At 49.6% G+C, this 18,535-nt stretch overlaps 1 protein-coding gene across 3 annotated transcripts in view; it reads left to right on the forward strand.

Annotated features, from left to right (window-relative positions):
- The window catches only part of VEPH1 (ventricular zone expressed PH domain containing 1), a 60,142-nt gene extending 41,854 nt beyond the window's left edge, over nt 1-18,288 (forward strand). For 2 of the 3 annotated variants that reach the window (XM_027685704.1, XM_027685703.1), the window contains 5 exons: nt 4,538-4,677; nt 6,520-6,654; nt 10,911-11,028; nt 16,914-17,050; nt 17,378-18,288. In XM_027685704.1, coding sequence (XP_027541505.1) covers nt 4,538-4,677; nt 6,520-6,654; nt 10,911-11,028; nt 16,914-17,050; nt 17,378-17,614 — 767 coding nt within the window. In that variant the 3' untranslated portion in view covers nt 17,615-18,288. The remainder of the gene's footprint in view (nt 1-4,537; nt 4,678-6,519; nt 6,655-10,910; nt 11,029-16,913; nt 17,051-17,377) is intronic. The other variant, XM_027685705.1, reaches the window with a different exon arrangement.
- Nucleotides 18,289-18,535: the final 247 nt, after the last annotated feature.

The raw sequence follows: 18,535 nt of genomic DNA on the forward strand, positions 1-18,535 counted from the left end.
GATGAGATGAGATGAGATGAGATGAGATGAGATGAGATGAGATGAGATGAGATGAGATGAGATGAGATGAGATGAGATGAGATGAGATGAGTTTCAAGGGCCCTTCCAACCCAAACCAGTCTGTGACTCCATGACTTTGGAGCTTCTGGATTTGCCAGAGTTTGGGCTCTATGTGTTGAGTGCATTGTTCACACCCCATCCCAGCCCTGCCTTCTCCCTTGAGTTTTGTGTAACTCACTGGAGGTGAAATCTGGTGGAAGAGTTAAGGAATGCACACAAAGCTAACAGTGGTAAAAACAATATAAATCAGCACTTCTTGAAGCTGGCTGCTCTAAAAATTACCCTTTTCTCCTATAAATGTATTTATTGTTTGCATACTTTGTGTAACCCAAACCGAAGAGATCAGGCAGAGGAAACTGAGGAAGCTGAAAAAGGTTAAAACCAAAATTTTAAAAGTCATATCCATTTCTTATTGGTTCCATGCTTGTGTGTGGGTTTGATTCTATTTAGGAAATTTATGAGCATACTTCTCCTCCTATTAACAGATTTTATTTAACAGTGAAGGATTACCAATGCAAATCAAATAATGCATTGATTGTTCCCAGAACCAGTGACTCTGTACCCTCCTGGTTCAGCACAGCGTGTGGAGCTGGAATAAGCAACAATTAACAGCTCTACTGACGTTCTTCTGGTTTTATTTTGTTCTTTTTTTCCCCAGGCACAACCACTTAGTTGCGAACTTTAAAATTGCAACATATATTCTCTTGTTTCCTGTAGGAAAAACAAGTTGTTGCTTATTCTCCTGCTAGAATTCAGAGACTTGCCAAGAGGTGGGAATGTTTCTTGGCTGAGGAACATTTCCTTGGGATCTTGACCAGCCATCCGGGCATTTGGTGCCTGTGTGGGGTGGGTTTGTGTCTTGTGTTGCTGTTCATGTGTTCTTCATGTTCTAGAATCCTCCTCCTGTGTTACTTGGACTCTCCTTCCAAGCCAAGCCCAGCCAGGCTGAGGAAGGAGGAGAACTTGGCAGATAGTGACGGGACAAGGGGCAGTGGTTTCAAACTGCCAGAGGCAGGGATAGATGGGATATTGGGAAGGAATTCTTTACTCAGAAGGTGGGGAGGCCCTGGCACAGGTTGCCCAGAGAAGCTGTGGCTGCCCCTGGATCTCTGGAAGTGTCCAAGGCCAGGTTGGACGGGGTTTGGAGCCACCTGGGATAGTGGAAGATGTCCCTGCCCATGGCAGGGCTTTAAGGTCCTTCCAACCCAAGCCATTCCATGATCCTATGGACTCGCCCTTCATGGAGAAGGTGTTCCCAAGTGTCCCCAGCTGGTGCTGCCAGTACTGCAGGGGAGCAGGATGAGGGTGCAGCAGGTCCAGTGCCTGGGGGATGTGAGATGAGGAGCTGCTGGACTGGAGGGATGCCCAGAGCCCTCCAACGCCTTGGCTGAGGTTTGCTCTGAGATGCTCATCCACAGGGATAATTCCAAGTAACTGGATAAAACAGGCCCTTGCTGTGCCTGCTCAGTGTTACCCAGACCCTGAGCCAGAGGTTTGGCTTTGGTGCTGCTGAGATGAAGCAGAGCCACAAACTCCTCTCCTTTGCTGAGTCCAAAGGAGACCTCAGCCACTCACACAGACTTCTCACCCCATAAACTCCCCTTGGCTGAGACAGGGGAGATCCAGCCTGGGCTCCTTTCCACCTGGGTGGGGGTCACAGGCTGGGACCCCCTCTCCTCCCCATCAGTGTTGGTGCATTGGCAGGTGCCAGGGATTGTCCTGGCCCAGGCAAAGCCATCATTTCCATCATCCAGCTCCAGAACTCACACCCAAAACAGCCACAAGACGAGTCTGTCTCTGGGATTTTGTCATTCCCTTTTCCTCAGCCTCCCCCTCTCTGAGCCCTGCAGTGCAGAAGTGCTGCTCCAGTCACAGAGCCAGGGGGTGAAATAAAGGGTGTTTGCACAAATCCTAATTCAGGTCAGATGGGACAGGTTACTCGAGGAAACAGAGGCTGGCACAAAAACCCTCCTTCAAATTTGCTTTCAGGATTTAGAACTGACAGGAGTTTTTAAAGTACAAAACTGGTTCTAAAGCCTGTAAAATTGTAGCTTAAATGTGACCAACATAATAGGCTTAATGCCCTTGGGGAAGTCAGCTAATTTTTCCTTCCTCTCTCCCTTACATGCTTCTGACCATTTATTTTAAAGAGCTGCAGATCCATCTTGACCATAATTTGGATTTCATTGCTTTAAATCACATCAAAAGGACCTTTAGTCACCACTGGATCACCAGCACTTGCCTCGTGCTGGGGGAGCAGTTGCAGAGCCAAGGAGGTTCTGGTGACAGGACTCTGTGTGTTGTATCTTACTGATATCCTGAAAGTTTCCTGGGGCCCAATTAATCTTTCCTTACCAGGTGAATTCAGGGTGTGCAGTTACGTGTAATGGAATTACAGAGGGATTCAGGGGACTGAGTTGTCTCCACCTTCCCAGCCTGGGATTGTTTTCTTTTTACCTTTTTTGTTAACTCAAGGCTGCAAGTGATTTGGTTCTGTTCTTCCTACCAAAAATGTTTTGGTTTGTTGTGAATAGGTCTTTTTATGCTGAATTATTTCTGCCTTATCTCTGAAATCCATGAGGATCACTCAAGGTGAACATTTGATCCATAGTTTACATAACTTGCCATGATGGACTGGGAGAAGTGTGAACCACAGCTCACCTAGAACTGAGCCCACTTATGCACCTGTGTTTCAGGAAAGCCCAAAATGTATCTTAAGCTGCACATTACACTGAGTTACAAGCGATTTGTAAACACTGCAATGATTTTAAAAGCACCTTTTTCCTTCTCATCCCTGGGAGTGTCCAAGGCCAGGCTGGACAGGGCTTGGAGCAACCTGGGCTAGAGGAAGGTGTCCTTGCCCAGGGGAGGGGAGTGGAATGGGATTGTCTTTAAGGTCCCTTCCAACCCAACTCATTCCACGATTCTGTGCCTCTGCTGACACTGGGATAACTGAGATTAGCTCTTGTGTGTTGAAACTGGTTGAAAAACACTCACAGCAACTTGGGCTCATTCTCAGACACTGCCACACTCAGCACATCCAGCAGCCGTGAGTAACAGCCCCTCTCATGGCAGAGGTTTGCAGATTGTCTGGGCTGGAGGCTTTTTGCCTTGGTATTGACAAATCAAGGCTGCTTTTTTCTCCAGGAACTTCCTGCTCAGCCAACCTTGGCTCCGGTGCTGGGGCTGATGTTGATTTTGGCACATGTCCTCAGCCTCAGAACCTTTCTCAGTGTCATCCACGAAGTCTTGCTAAGCAATTTCTTAAGGGTTTGTGTCTCTCCACACATCTTTGTCATTTTTTGTTCTGTGGTATTTAGGAACCTCCTTCACCACCTTGTTGCCCAGAGAAGCTGTGGCTGCCCCATCCCTGGGAGTGCCCAAGGCCAGGTTGGACGGGGCTTGGAGGAACCTGGGAGAGTGGAAGGTGTCCTTGCCCATGGCAGGGGGTGGAACTGGATGAGCTTTCAGGTCCCTCCCAACCCAAACCATTCTGGGATTCTGTGATTCCCAGTCCCACCTGGCACTGGGCACCTTTTCTTAGTTGTTACCAAAGGCTGAAACCTCCCAGGCTGGTTTTTCTCCTGGCCATCTGGCCTCTCTGTAGCATTTTTGGCAGATTCCAACACCCCAGTTTTGAATTTTCTGCATTTTCAGTGACAATTTGACCACTGATACTTTGTTCTGGCAACCCATCCCTTTGTACCTCTGGTAAACTCATTCCTCATGTGCCGTGATTTCATGTGAAATACTGCATTTATTTCATTTCTTTCCCGTGCTTTCACATCTTGGTTAGATGAAAATGTTGAAACCAAGAGTTCCAAGCTGGTCTGTGGCTGGACAGCCAGGCTGCCCTGTGCTTCCAGCCTCCCCTTGCTGCTGACTCCCCTTGTCAGCAGGTCCAGAAACCACCTCCCATCAGCCACGTTCACTGAAAAGTCACAGCTCATTTTTCCAGTGAAGAGATTTTTTTAGAGAACTTTATTCCTGCACCTTCCCCTGGCAGTGACTCACCAGAGCAGCACGAGACTGTGAGTCAGCCCCTGCCCAGCTGGGCCTGGGGGGTGATTGACTCACCCAGGGGGGGCTGCGGGACAGTCCTGGCTCTGTGACCCCTTTTCCCAGTCCATCTCCCCACACGTGTGCTGAGCCTGCAGCTCTCCCCTGCATTGGCATCCAGCTCACCATCTAAGGATCTCCCCCTTTTCTTTTCCGTGCCTTTTTCCCCTGGGATAGCTGCTTGTTCCTGTTCACGGGGGCTATAAATTGATACCACTGTTGAAGGTAACAAAGCAGCCCCATTAGACTGGATTTCCCTCCTGCTTTGGGGGTGCAGACACAGCAGTGCCAAGGAGTGACCCCCAAAGTGGAGCTGCTTGCCCACACACTGCGTGGCCACACGTGCCCTGGGAAGGGGCACTTTGGTTTCTCTCATTTTTTTGTGGGTGATTTTAATGTGCTTCGTGTTTCTCCCCAGACACTGTGAGAAGCTGTGTAGCAAAGCTGTTCTTCAGCTGTCCCCTGAAGGGCCACTACTGCTTGTACAGCAAGTCCAGCTTCACCCTGGTGAGCCGTCAGCCTCCCCTGTGGATCCACATCATGTTCCTCTTCCAGCAGGTGCGTGGGGCACAAACCAGTGGCACCTCTGGGGCATCCCTGCTGCACTTGGAAAAGATGTTTAGGCATTAATCTCATTGAATACACTTCTAATTCACTGTACTTTGTGACCCTCGTGGTGCCTCAGAAAGTCATTCTGCTGGGCTGAAGTGATTTTGCACTTTATGAGTTTTTTGTATTTCTATTAATACCCCAAGTTCGAACTGGCTGGGGAGATTGCAAAGCCTGGGGGTGAAAAAGTGGGACCAAACCACCTTGTCCTCATTCAGGCAAAACTTCCAGTAAGTCCCAGGTGCCTTGCAAGCATCCAGGAGCGTGGCAGTGGATCTTCAGGGCAGCAGGACCAACCCCCAGGCTGCAGGAGGAGGTTGGAGGTGCAGAACCCACTGGGATATTTTAGTGCACAAGTTTTGATGGAGCAGGATTTGTGAATCTGATCAGCGCTGTTCTACCTCCCCTGAAGTGATTTTCTCGTGTTTAATGCTGTTTCCAAGTACAGCCCAATATTTGGACATGTGTGGGATTTCCTGATAGGTTACAAATAGTATTAAACTGTGAGAGAAACCCCTACAATCCGACTTCAAGGTGAAACAGGTGGGGTTTGAGTTAAAAATAAGGCTTCATTTTTTAACCTAGGTAGAGCTGTTCATCCAGTTCATCCCACCCTAATTCAGCCTTGGAAACACCCAGGACTGATCCAAAATGTAACACATCCACAGCAAGGGGTGCTGTGAATTTAACAGCCCTGGTGGCTCTGCCCTGCAAGTATTCCTAGAAATAAGCACAAAAACTGCTTTTCAAAAACTCTGGTCAGTTAATTTGAAAAATATTAGTGAGGACTTACATCGTGTTTCGAAACCCTTGGATGGAAATTGGGAAATTATTAGTGCAGGACAGCAGGATTAGGCTTGACGGGGTTGCTTAGAAAGAGGAGACAGAACGTCCATCCAGGAACCCTCCGTTCGAAGGACATTGCTCAGATTGTGAAATCAAATAGCTGTAGTGTGGAAAATCAGATTTCTTCGTGAGCTCCTCACTTGGCTCCTGCCTGTAAATGCATTTTTTAACTCCAAGCTCACGTAGCAGACACAGTAGAGGCAGAAATGTTTCGCTCTCTCAGCCACAGTGTTCTCGTAACAGGGGCTTTGGGGGCAGTTTAGAACTGAAGAACTCGGTGGTGTTGAATTATGAAAATAATTTCAGGTGTAGAAGGTTGTGTCCTTTGACAGAGGGAGCTTTGGAGGGGAGAGCACCCCACTCAACAAGGTTTCATCTTGTCCTGTGAATGGCCAGGGGCTGAAAACCCCTGTACCCTGTGCTGAGCAGGTTCTGTGGGGTTTTTTCTTGTGTTTCATCCACTGTCTGTCCAGTGCAGGCACAAACATTGCCCTGTTACTCCTCCCCGAGGAGCTGAAGGAGGTCCAAACAAACACACAAACCTGGAGCGGAGTGAAGCATCTCCTCCCACTGCCTGGTAAATGCCACATCTTCCCAAAGAGATGCACATCCCCAAGATCTCTGGTTCCTGGGGGCCAGTGATGCTCAGGTGGTGACAGATGAGCAGTTCCAGGCAAAAATGATGTGCAAGTTGTGTGGTGGTGGCTGGGAGATAATCCTTGGTGAGCCACAGACCTCAAAGACATGGAACACACAACCAATTTAAAAAGCCCCAGAGGAAATGGAATATTTGAGGGTGTATCCAATTGTGTGTCTATTGATCCATCAGAACTCCTTACCCGGAGCTCAACCAACCCCTGGTTACTCTCATGGCAAGGCCAAGATGTTCTTTGTCAATGGCCAAGCAAAAAAATGCCTGAAATCCTGTTTCCACCATCTTTCCAGAGCTTGTTTGCAGAACCCTTGTCCATACAGAGCAATTCCGTGCAGGTCCTCAAGGCCCTGTGGGAGAAGACGCAGCTCAAGGGGACGCACAGCTTTGAAACTGCCATGATCCAGTCGACGTTCCCCCACCAAAAGGTGAGAGTTTATTTTTCTCACAAATAAAAACAGTAAAAGGACTTTACCCTGCATTTTGGAACAGCTGTGCAAAGACCTTTACAGTAACTACAGCGAGTCTTTGCCCAGGCCCACAGGGGTGTTTTGTGTTGTGATTTGAAAGGTCTCCAGGCTCCTTCTCCACGTGAATTGCTCCCAAAGTGATGAAAACTAGGGATGCTGCCCATGGGATTTTTCCTGCTCACAACTTTCACCTCAAGATTCAGATTAGCTGCTGCTGTGGGGTGTTGGGCAGCCCCTGGGAAGTTCACCTGGTTAAAACAGGGCCTTGGATTCTATGGAAATGATGGTCTGCACGTGTGCCATTCCTTGCCCCCCTCAGTTGAAAGGATTACTTGCTCAAAGCTGTTTACTGTCTCCGGGATTTCAGCGAGTGCTATTCCAAAGCTATTAATCAGACTTCTTGGAAAAGGCAGCTGGAGGATTGTAAAGCAAATATCTATTTATTCCTGAGCGTCTCCATCCAGCTCAACGGGATGAAACGACTTGTCAAACGTGATTTTGAAACACTTTCTCTCGGAATATTGCGGGCATGGAGATGTCTCACGGAATAAGATTAAATTATTGAGGCTGTGGCTGATTTAAAACCAGGGGTTTTGTTAGAAACACCTTCTGAACCCCCAGGATAACGTTGTGCTGAAGTGGGAACTCGTGCTGTGGCTTGTCAGAGGAGTGGGGACCCCCATGTGTGAGACCAGTTTTGGGGCCAGTTTTACTTGGACACAGTGGAGCTTGTGCTGAGTATTTTAGCTGCTGTTGAAATCCCAGCCTGGCTCATCCAGAGGCATTAGAACAGCTTTGCTGCTCAACACTGGCTTAACTTGAGCCCATGCCGAGATCTGCTGTCAGGAGTCGGAGCTGGTGGAGTGTGAAGGAGCTTGGGGTGAATAAAGAGCTTAGGGGAGATTTCATGGCAGTTGTTGGGCAGATTGGATGTGCTGCACCAAGCACACAAAGTCTACAAAACACATCCCACACCCTGGCGATGGGATTAGTCTCCAGCACGTGGTTGCATAACCCTGTTAGTGCTCAGATACGAGTGTCTGGCCTATTTTGGGAACTCTCATCACCCCATGACAGTCAGAGCATCTCTGAGTTCCCAAAATAGCAGAGCTGGGAAATGAGATCCTGATCTTTGCTGGGTGAATGAGCCGAGTGGTGAATTTGGGGTTGGGGAACTCCAGAGCTGGGATTGGCCAACAGCCTTTGGGACAGTCCCCTTCATCTGGCTTGGGAAGGGGTTTGTAAAGCTCAGTCTTGGTCTCCACAGTTTGCTGCTGGCTTTGCTTTCTGGTTTGGTTCAGTTTCTTGACACAGAACCCGAGTTTGTTTTGGGTTTGTTTGTTTATTGATAAGGATCCGAGTTTGTTTCTAGTGCAATTTCCATTCAGTTTTTTGAGAAAAGTACATTCCCAGAGTTTTCTGGGAATGACGTCTAGGACTGCCACAGAGAAGGTCTTCTTTGGCTTTTACATTCCCAAAAAGTCTAGCTGGGAAATTCCTGCCATGACCTAGTCCTTACTTTGCTTGACAAGCTCAGCTTCTGCCATAATCTGAGTTTGTCATTTCAGAAGTTCTTCCCATTTGTAACAGAACTTCAAACACTGTGCATTATTTGACAAAATTATTGTAGTTGTTAATGCCAGTAGTTCTGGAAGCAAAATGCTGGGGGTGTGGTTGCTTCATTAAGTGCAGCACTTTTAATGGGAAATGTTTTGGAATCTGACAGTTCCAGTGTGGCATCAACATTGCCTGTTATATTTTATATTAAGTCTTATGCACTGTATTATCAGAATTTGAGCAACCTGGTCTATGGAAGGTTGCACTAGATGGTCTGTAAGGTCCATTCCAACCCAAGCCATGATGATGATGATGAGGTGAGGAAGGTTTGGCCCCCAGCACTCAACAGGAATGACGGCGCTGCAACACTGCTCTGCCATCACTCCACGTTCACCCTCTGCTCCCGTGCCTAATCCAGAATATGTTAATTTATTCTGTTTCCCAATCGTGGACTCTAAAGCATTTTTCAAACCTGGGGGAAAAACCCATTACATCAGTGCTTTATTCCAGACTAAATTCTGAGAAATGTCTTCAGCTTTCCGTCGCCGTCCGCAGCTCCCGAGGTTGGCCCGGACCCGCGGCGAGTACCTGGCTCACCCAGAGCACGCCGTGCTCCGCTGGGCAGCCTCTCCGTGCCACAAAGAAATATTTATCCAGCAGGGCTTAGGATGTGCCAGAAGCAAAGCACTTCCAGATGTACATCCTCCCAGATTTCCGTTCGGTTGCTTCACAGCTCTTTATCAAAGGCCGCGGGGCCGCGTTGCGCAGCCGGGGCCGGGCTGGAGCTCGGGGCTGGAGCTCTTTGTGCTGCCTCACGTGGGGCAGAGCAGGGAGATGGGGATGCTTTACGAGCCCCATGTGATGCCCTCAGAGAGCCTTTTGTTGCTCAGCCTGGCGAGAGCAGAGCTCACATTTCTGAGCCCGTTGTTCGCTCCGTCCCTCCCTTTTCCCGGCGCTGTCTCAGAACGAGCTCCACGTTTGCACAATGGACTCGCTGAAGTTTCCAAGATTACGGGGCAAGGGGGGTGAGATAAATCTCTCCTCTCCAATTAGGCTTTTCCCCCACGCTTCCCCTCCTGAAATAAGTGGCTTATTGCAGGGGATTTCAAGCGTGCTCGAGCACAGAGGGGAGAAGCCAGATTGGTGCCCTGATATTTCAGTGGTATTTGCTCCCTTTCAGGCCACAGTTGGCTCAGTGCAAACACTGTCAGATTTGTTCACGGGATGGGGAAGCTCCCAGGCTTTCTGTCCAGCCTGTCCCCACGTCCTAGAATGTCCTGCACAGACCCAGGGAGGGCAGTGCCATCATTCTTGCCCAGTTGTGTCCTCCAAGGTGCCACAGCAGGAGGTTGGGGCACATCAGGGGCAGGAGAAGTCACTGACCGTGCCCTGCTCCCTCTGCTGTGCTAAAGTTTGTCCAAAAAGGCTGGAATTGGACAACTGCATCCTCTGCAGAGCCTTGCTCAGTGTGATGGACTAATGGCCCTGGCAAGGGATGGTGTTTTCCCCACTGACTGCATAAATCCGTGTTTTCCTTGGGCTGCAGCTTGGGGTGTTGCAGACCTGTGGAGACCCTACACAAACAGATAGAACGGTTTTCTGGGCAGTGCTGGCAATGCCCTTTGTGTTTGCAGTGAGTAACTTGGCTGGTGTTATTTAACACCAACGTTTGTTTAGGTGTGAGATCAGAATTGGTTTCAAAATTAAAATAAAATACACCGAATTATACAGTGTTATTAATGACCTCAAAATGAGTATCCTCTGGCTTTTCCCATATTCACAGGTGTGAGTTCTGTAGGTTCCTTTGAGCAAGTCAGATGTCCACTTTGGGGATTCACAGTCCTGCTTCCCTGGCTTGTCACCCCTGCTCTGATGGGGGATCCGGAGGGACAGGAGGGAGTGCCCAGCACTGCATTGGGTCAGCAGAGGCCACAACCTTCTGGAGCATTTTAAAAACCCCTGGGGATAACAGAAACATGGAATTGTTTAGGTTGGAAAAGCCCTCCAAGACCATCGAGTCCAACCATTCCCAGCGCTGCCAAGGCCACCACTGACTCATGTCCCCAAGTGCCACATCCACAGGGCTTTTAAATCCCTCCAGGGATGGAGGGCAGCTGTGCCAGGGCTGGACAGCCCTTTGCATGAAGAAATTTTCCTTAATATTCAACTTAAACCTCCCATTGTACAACCTGAGGCCGTTCCCTCTCCTCCTGTCCCTTGTTCCCTGGGAGCAGAGCCCGACCCCCCCCCTGCTCCCCCCTCCTGTCAGGGGGTTGCAGAGCCAGAAGGTCCCCCCTGAGCCTCCTTTGCTCCAGGCTGAGCCCCCCCAGCTCCCTCAGCTGCTCCCCATCACCCTTGTGCTCCGAGCTTGGGGAACGTGCCGGGCCGAGCGCTGCTGAGCAGGAAAAGAAATCCCAGTCTCTGCCTCCCCCAGACCAGTCTATGATTTATACATCAGCTGCTACTGCTGGTGGGGAGAGAGGCACGTCCTGCTGAGCACATTGGCCCTGGCAGGTTGTCCATCCACAGGAGACACGGGAAGGGCCCTCGCTGGACTCGCTGCTGACCCCAATCCCTCTGGGCTTTGGGGTTCCGAGCTGTTGACCTGCAGTGCTTCACCCCCTGAGTGAGTTTGGTTTCTCTCATTCTCGGCCCAGGACCTGGAGCACGTGCAGATGCACCTGGAAGAAGTGAGGTTCTTTGATCTGTTTGGCTACAGCGAGGAGGCAGGAGCCTGGCAGTGCTTCATGTGCAACAACCCCGAGAGGGCAACAGGTAACGTGGGCAGGTCCAGCCCCTGCCACTGGTAGGGGGGGTGTGTGGGGAGGGTGGAGGGTGGAGGGAGTGAAGCTCATCTCTGGTGGTGGTGGCAGGGGTTGGGGAAAAGGGAAACCAAACTTTCCAGTGGATATTTTAATTGGAATTCTCCATCACCCTCCTCTCGGCTCCTCCGATGAGAGAGGCAAGCACGGACCTGACCTGGTGTGTGCTCAGTCCAGAAATAACAGCCAGAGTGCTTCAGCTGTGTTGGAAAATAGTGGAAAACAGGCAAACAGACTTTTTCCCAGGTAGAAGATCCTGGTGAGCTGTTCTGAAGCTCTCTGGCCCTCACGTGTTTTAAATCAGTGCACTGAAACACAGAGGAGTGGCTTGTTCTTAGGTGGGTTTTGCCACTCTGTAAAAACCTTCCCAGTTCTGGCCAAGAGTTTGGAATATTTTGGTCAAAGCCTTTGAATAATTGGATTTTTCAGCTATTTTATTTTAACAACTCTCTTTATACTCATCAGTGAGTCTTGCAAGGGTGGCACAGCCCCTGCTGCAGGTCAGGCTGCCCCTGCTCCTTCCACGGGGGTTTGAGCACCTTCCTCCTTCCACAGCTCCCATGGGACTCGATGGCCACCAGAGAAATCACACTTTGAGCCAAAATTTCCCATCCACAGTGGTCTGAGTGTGGTTTGTCCCTCCCAGCAGTGACAGACGGGTGTCAGGCTGCGAGGGGAAGGAGTCTCTCATTAAAATGTCAAGGCTTAATGAAACAGCTTTGGGCTGAATTTCTGAAGGTGTTTAACTGGTCCAAAGAGAACTGTTTGGACAGTGGGCCCAGGCACAGGGTGGGATTCTTGGGGTGTCCCGTGAAGGCCCAGGAGTCAGACAGAGGGGGAGTCCCCATCCCTGGTGGGATTTAAAAAGCGAGTAAATGTGGCACTTCACAATCTGATTTAGTTGACATGGTGGTGTCAGCCAAAGGCTGGACTTGATCCTGGAAGTCTTTTCCAACCTTTATGATTCTCTGATTCTGTGATTAATGCAGCCAAAGCTCTGCCCTCCAACCTGAGCAGGTTCCACCCAGCAGTGGAGCTGTTCTGTGCTTCCCAAGAAGTGCCAAAATCCTCCCTCTCTGGAGATGTGGGAGGCAGGAGAAGACTCTAACAAAAATCAGCACCCACAAAATGCCCATTTCCCCTTTGCTTTGGAGCCAGGGCTGAGTTCAGGGATGCCTTTGAGGATGGGCAGGAGCAGGAGGAATGGGCACAGAATATTTTTGGGCTGTAACTGTCCTTTTTATGAGCAATGACTCTCTCTGTCTCAGTTTAAAGACAACTTTGCAAGAAAGGCACATTGTGAATACATCATGATTTGCTTCTCTGCTCCAAAGGCCCTTAGAACACCGAGGAAATAAAGTCTTGAATGGGCCATGTGAAAGCTCAGGAAAGGAACATGGAAGGTAGAGCTCAAGGGAATAAAATCTGCAGGGAATGGCAAATTCCCCTCTGTATTGGTGACGGGGAGCTGAGGCAGCTGGGAAGGGTCCAGAGTGGGACCCTTTTCTGGATTTATAAGATCTGGCACAAGAAAGAGGATTTTAGGGTCTCCTTGGCTTGATGAGGAATGTGAAGGCTGTGAAACATCTCTTATTTTCATTCCAGAGTGGGACAGACACTTTGAAACCCCAAATACCTTTGAAAGACAAGGCAGTAATTTCTTCCTCTCAGCAATGCAGTTTAGCAACCGAATTCTTGTTGGAGAAGGAATTCAGAGGCAAATTCCTTTTCTATTATTGTCTTCTGGTTTCTGCTCTTGTGGGGTTTTGTTGCATTTTTTTGGATGCCGTGTTGCAAGATGCCTTTTATCCTCCAGACTTGGGCAAGCATTTTGTCCTAAAGCCTTGACCTTGGGATGCCCAGAGAAGCTGTGGCTGCCCCTGGATCCCTGGAAGTGTCCAAGGCCAGGTTGGACAGGGCTTGGAGCAACTGGGATCATGGAAGGTGTCCCTGCCCATGGCAGGGGTGGCACTGGATGGGCTTTGAGGTCCATTCTGACCCAAACCATTCCATGATGCTGTGATCACTGATTTTTTGGGGGATTTTTGGAGCTGGACTACACTTGGAGGCTGATCCTGTGTGGAAAGAGCCAGTTATGCTTCAGCAACGTGCTGGATGAACCCACAGTGGCAACGAACCCAGAGAAAGCTGGAGTATTTCTCGTGCCTTCCTCTGGTTGCAAAGCACATCTTGTGCAACCACACGTTTCCAGAGGTGCTGTTAAATCATCCCAAATTGCTTTTCCCTGCCTCTGAGGAGGAGCATTCCCACAAATCCTCCTCAAACACACGTACGTGCCCTGGTCTCAGGGGCAGGAAAACCAGCCTAAACTGTTATTTGCTTAAATTATGGCCACTCAAGCCCAGTCACAAGGCCCTGGAATGCTGGTAAACTGAGAATTCCTCTCCTTAGGAAGAGCTGGTTGTCGAGAGCCCCATCTCAACACAACCCCCTGTTGAGAGTTGGCTTCACGAGCTCTGGCACAAAACAATTCTGGAAAACCACTTGCCGGGCAGGGAGGGAGCTGCAGCACATTCCCTGCTCTGGAATCCTCCAGAGCCACGGCAGAAACCCCTGGAGGTTCCACCAGAGCCCTCGTGCTCGTGAAACTAAGGTGAAACTAAGGGGGTTTGGTGAATTCCTCTGGAAAAGAGCAATTCCCTGGGATAAGCCAATAACTCGTGGGTACATTTCTCTCCTTCCAGCAGTGGGGATCACACGGGAAATCACTTGGAAATCACAGAAAGTGGCATTTGGTGCCGTGTTCTCTGCAGCCAAACCCAGTGTGGTGATTCATGGAAGAGGGGATCCGTGTTCCCCGGGGTTAACTGCATTTCTCTGCCACACATTCCATTCTTTCAAGTTCATGGGGCTTTATTATCGTTGAGATCATTCATGAATTCTTGTGGAGGATTTTATGTCTCACCAAACGCAAGATTTAATGCTTTGGGGTTTATCTGTCTCATCTTGGAAGAGGTTGGAGGGTTTTTCACTCTTTATTCAGTGCCCAAACTACTTAAAGCTGGATGTGCTGAAATTCTGCAAAGCAAGCAAGACAGAGCAGAGGAAATAATTCCAACAGACACATCTAACAGGAACTATTCAGTGTTAAATTGGAGTTGGTGTCTCTACATTAAGATGCTTTAAGACCTTTAGATGTTTTGTGACCTTTTCAAACTGAAAAAGGAGAAATTTAGATGGGATGTTGGGAAGAAATTCCTCCCTGTGAGGGCGGTGAGGCCCTGGCACAGGGACTGGATGAGCTTTAATGTCCCTTCCCACCCAAAGCAGCCTGTTGTTCTATATCATACTAAATAATTTTTGATTTTGACTTCGGGTAGTAGTTTTTGCCTTATTATGTGTTCTGAAGAAAAAAAAAGTAATCATAAATATAAAGTCAATATAACCTTTGGAACCTTTAATTTCTTTTTCCAAGCTAAAGGTCCCATGGTCCATGTCAAGGTGCCACCACACAGAGGGGTTTCAAACCCAGCCTAGGGACCACCTAGGCTGTCCTAAACAGCAAGGAATCCTGCCCAGTAATGCTGATATCAAAGAAAGGTTTTCTCTTTGATCTCTATCTCTTTGCCTGTTTTTCTAAAGATGTCTAAACCTGATTTTTAGAAGTCAAGTGAAGGAGAACCCATGACATGCCCAGGCTGTTGCTCAGGTGATTTAACCACACGTCAGACAAGAAATAATCCCACTTTTTATCCGTAACCACTGCACCACTTTATGCCCTTCCCTGCTCTGCAGAAAACCTTTATTTGTGGAATTTATTGTGCCACACCTTGATCTTTGCTTGGGCAAATGAGGGAGAATACACTTTATTTGTTTCCCATGATATGAACAATCATATGGAATGTCAGTCTTAAATCACTCTTCAGTCACTTTTCTGAAGACTTTCCATCTGTCCTTGTTCATGCAAGGGGAAGAAATCAAAACTGGCTCTTCCTGGGGGGAAGGCAAGAGGCATAAATTGGAACAGGAAAGGTTCAGACTTCCCACAAGGGGAAACTTTCCCACTATGAGGGTGACCAAGCATTGGAACAGTTTGCCCAGAGATGTTGTTGAGATTTATCAAGTCCAGGGTGGATAAATCCAGTGTGACCCCAGAGGGGACCTTGTTGGAGCAGAGGGTTGGGGGAGAGACCCCCTGAGCTCCCCTCCAGCTGAACTATCCTGTGGTTCTCTGAAGTCAATCACAAGGAAAATAAGCAGAAGAGCTTAGAAAAATATTGGAAAAGAGCTTCATTCTTATCTTTCATGAATCTTTCTCTTCTAATCAGCCCCTCAGACACGCTGGCATCAGATTCATTACAACCACTGACATCAGAAATCCCCACGGGCTTCTTTGTGGATGCACAGGAGAAGTGCTCTGTTAGCACTGCCTAAAGTCCTTAAAGAGAGATCAGCATTTCTGATTTTGAAAGATTTTGGCCATAAAAACTCACTTTAGGCCAAAATTGCACATTTGCTTCCTTTCTCCTGTTGTGCTCCTGACCACAAACTATCTCAGCATCTTCTGGTCCCTGAACCTTTTGTGCTTTACACCTTCTTAGTTTGGGTTAGAGCACGTCCCTGCTGCAGTGGAATCAGATGGAAGGTGTTCCTGTGGGACCAGGAGCCGGGTAGAGAACAATATTTAACACAATTGCACAGTTTTTATTAGGGGGGGACGCTGTAAAACGTGGCTCTGCCCCACTGGTGAGACGGGGCAGCCCCAAACCAGCTCCCTGGTAAATCTGGGCCATTTTGCAGTGACAAAAGTTATCCCAAAAGAAAACAACCCTCTGCTTTGCTTTATCCCGTGGTGTGACCCAACACACCAGTGCTGGCATGAAAATACATGGAAGAGAGTTGTGGAGTTACGTGGAGCTGAGCACGACCCGGTTCTGTGGTGGAAACCCCAGCTGCAGTTCCCCACCGGCACTGGGGCTTTGCCAACCCCCTTTTCATTCATCCCTCTCCTTCCAAACACTCCCCATCCACAGAGACAGAAATATTTATGGTCTTTCCTGAGGAAATTGCTCCAGTCCCCCCTGCAGCCCCCCTGCCAACACAAACAACAGCGGGGAGAGGACACGGCCTTTATCTGCATCTGATGTGTTGTGGTGGTGTTTGATTTCCCTCTTCCAGGTGGGAAGGAGGTGCCCAAAAAGCCACAAAGCCCAAGGCACTGCCTTGGGTGGCTGCACTTGGCCACCCCACTCACCTCCATCCTCACTGAGCCCCCCGGGCTCCGGGAGCCTTGTGCCCAGATGACAACAAACACTTCCAAGGAAAAGCGTTGCTGGACAAACTGAGGCTGAGGGGTGGGAGAACAGCCAGGGGCCAACTGACCGTCTGACAGATGCTGGGATGGGCTCCAAGTCAAACATCCCATCAAAAAACATCCGTTCTCAGTCTGCCTGTGCCTTGGGCTGCCCCCAGTCTGGCTGATCCTCCCTGTCCTGGCTATTGGTGTAAAAATAGAAGAGAAAGGGAAAAGAAACCCAGAGGAGATATTGGCAGGGTGGGATGGATACTGGGGAGAAATTCCCCCTGTGGGGGTGGGGAGGCCCTGGCACAGGTTGCCCAGAGAAGCTGTGGCTGCCCCTGGATCCCTGGGAGTGTCCAAGGCCAGGTTGGATGGGGCTTGGAGCAACCTGGGCTAGTGGGAGGTGTCCCTGGATATGTCCCATGTCCCCATGGCAAGGGATAGAACTGGATGAATGCCGGAGGTTGGGAAAACGAGGAAGGCAAAACAACCTTCCTGCAGCACGGCACGGGCCTGGATTTTGGCTGGGAGAAAGGGAGGGCAGGACTGACCCCTTGGCTGTGTGTTCACCCCCCCAGTTGTGAACCAGGACGGCCAACCCCTGATCGAAGGGAAGCTGAAGGAGAAGCAGGTCCGGTGGAAGTTCATCAAGAGGTGGAAAACTCGCTACTTCACCCTGGCTGGCAACCAGCTGCTGTTCCGGAAGGGAAAGTCCGTGAGTCAGAGACCATCCCTTTGACACCTCCCTTTCCCTGCTCCCCAACACCATTTCCAGAGGGTTTCACTTTGCCTGGGGTACTTTTGCCACTTGCAGAGTGCGTGGCAGTGACGGCCACGGGGATGGAGCAGCCACAGCCAACGTCCCGCACGGAAGCTGCTGGTGGTGGGTCCCCAATTTTCCGGGGCCTTAAAGACCACCTTCCACCAGCCCAGCTTGCTCCAAGCCCCGTCCAACCCGGCCTTGGACGCTTCCAAGGGGTGTCAGATGAGGTGGTGGGTGGCTCACCCCGGGTAACCGGGCTCTGTCCCTGCTGTGTTGCAGAAGGACGACCCCGACGAGAGCCCCATCGAGCTGAGCAAGGTGCAGAGCGTCAAGGTGGTGGCGCGGAAGCGGCGGGACCGGAGCCTCCCCCGGGCCTTCGAGATCTTCACGGAGAGCAGGAGCTACGTGCTGAAGGCACAGGACGAGCACCGGGCGGGGCAGTGGCTGCAGTGCCTCAACGTGGCCGTGGCGCAGGCGCGGCAGCGAGAGAGCCACGAGGCCACCACCTACCTGTAGCTCTGCTGCCACCAAACCTGGGATGGGGACGGCCACTCCCTCACCTCCCAGTCCCAGCTCCTGCTCCTTGGGGACCCGTGGGGAGACCTGGTTTGCGGAGGTCCCACCTGCAGTGCCAGGGGACCGTTGGTGACAGCACCGGGTGAGTGGTGCCCGCCCGCCCTGGCATGGGGACATTGGTGGTCTGGGAGCAGCTTCCACCTTCTCGTGGGAAATCCAGTTTTCTTTTAGCTCAGCCCAATGTCCTGAAATACAGGGAATGTGGTTAGAAACAACCTGAACCCCAACCCCTCAGCCTGTGCCCAGGTCTGGGTGGCTGCCAACACTGCCAGGAGCATTCCAGGCCTAAGGAGCTTCTGCTTCCCTCAGTCCTTGGATGTAAAAGGTTAATTTTCCTCATTATTTAATCCCAGAGGACTTCATCCTTTTGCTGTTTGTATGTGTCTGTGCTGCTTCTTTCAGGTTTAAACTGGGCAAATCTGAAAGATTTCACACTCCTGGGAAACAATTCAAAATATTTAACTGTTTTGATTTTCCCTGTTTTTCCTGCTTTTGCTCCCCTTTGTAACTGAATGCGATTTTTAAATTCTGTTTTCCTTTTTTTTATTTTAAATTGTCTTCTCCGACTGTAACTCTTCAAAATTTCTCCAAACCTGAAAAAGTCCCAGTTTGCTCAATTTTCTTGGTTGCTTTCAAATGATTCCAAAGTGGAGGGAGTACTGCAGGAGAGACTGAAAGCAAAAGAGGGGGGGGAAAAAGGAATGAGAAGCCTGCAAGTGAAGAAATTAACTCAGAGATCAGTCAAGGCTGAGTAGAAATAAAATCTGAAAATTTCCAACCTAGAAAAATGCACATGGGGGGAAATTTCCACGGGAAAAAAACAGAGGAAAGGAGATTTCAGCCATTTCATTTTCAATCCCT

The sequence above is a fragment of the Neopelma chrysocephalum genome, unplaced genomic scaffold, assembly GCF_003984885.1.
Source record: "Neopelma chrysocephalum unplaced genomic scaffold, ASM398488v2 Primary Assembly neopelma1_69, whole genome shotgun sequence".
In the NCBI taxonomy this organism is placed as follows: Eukaryota; Metazoa; Chordata; class Aves; order Passeriformes; family Pipridae; genus Neopelma; species Neopelma chrysocephalum.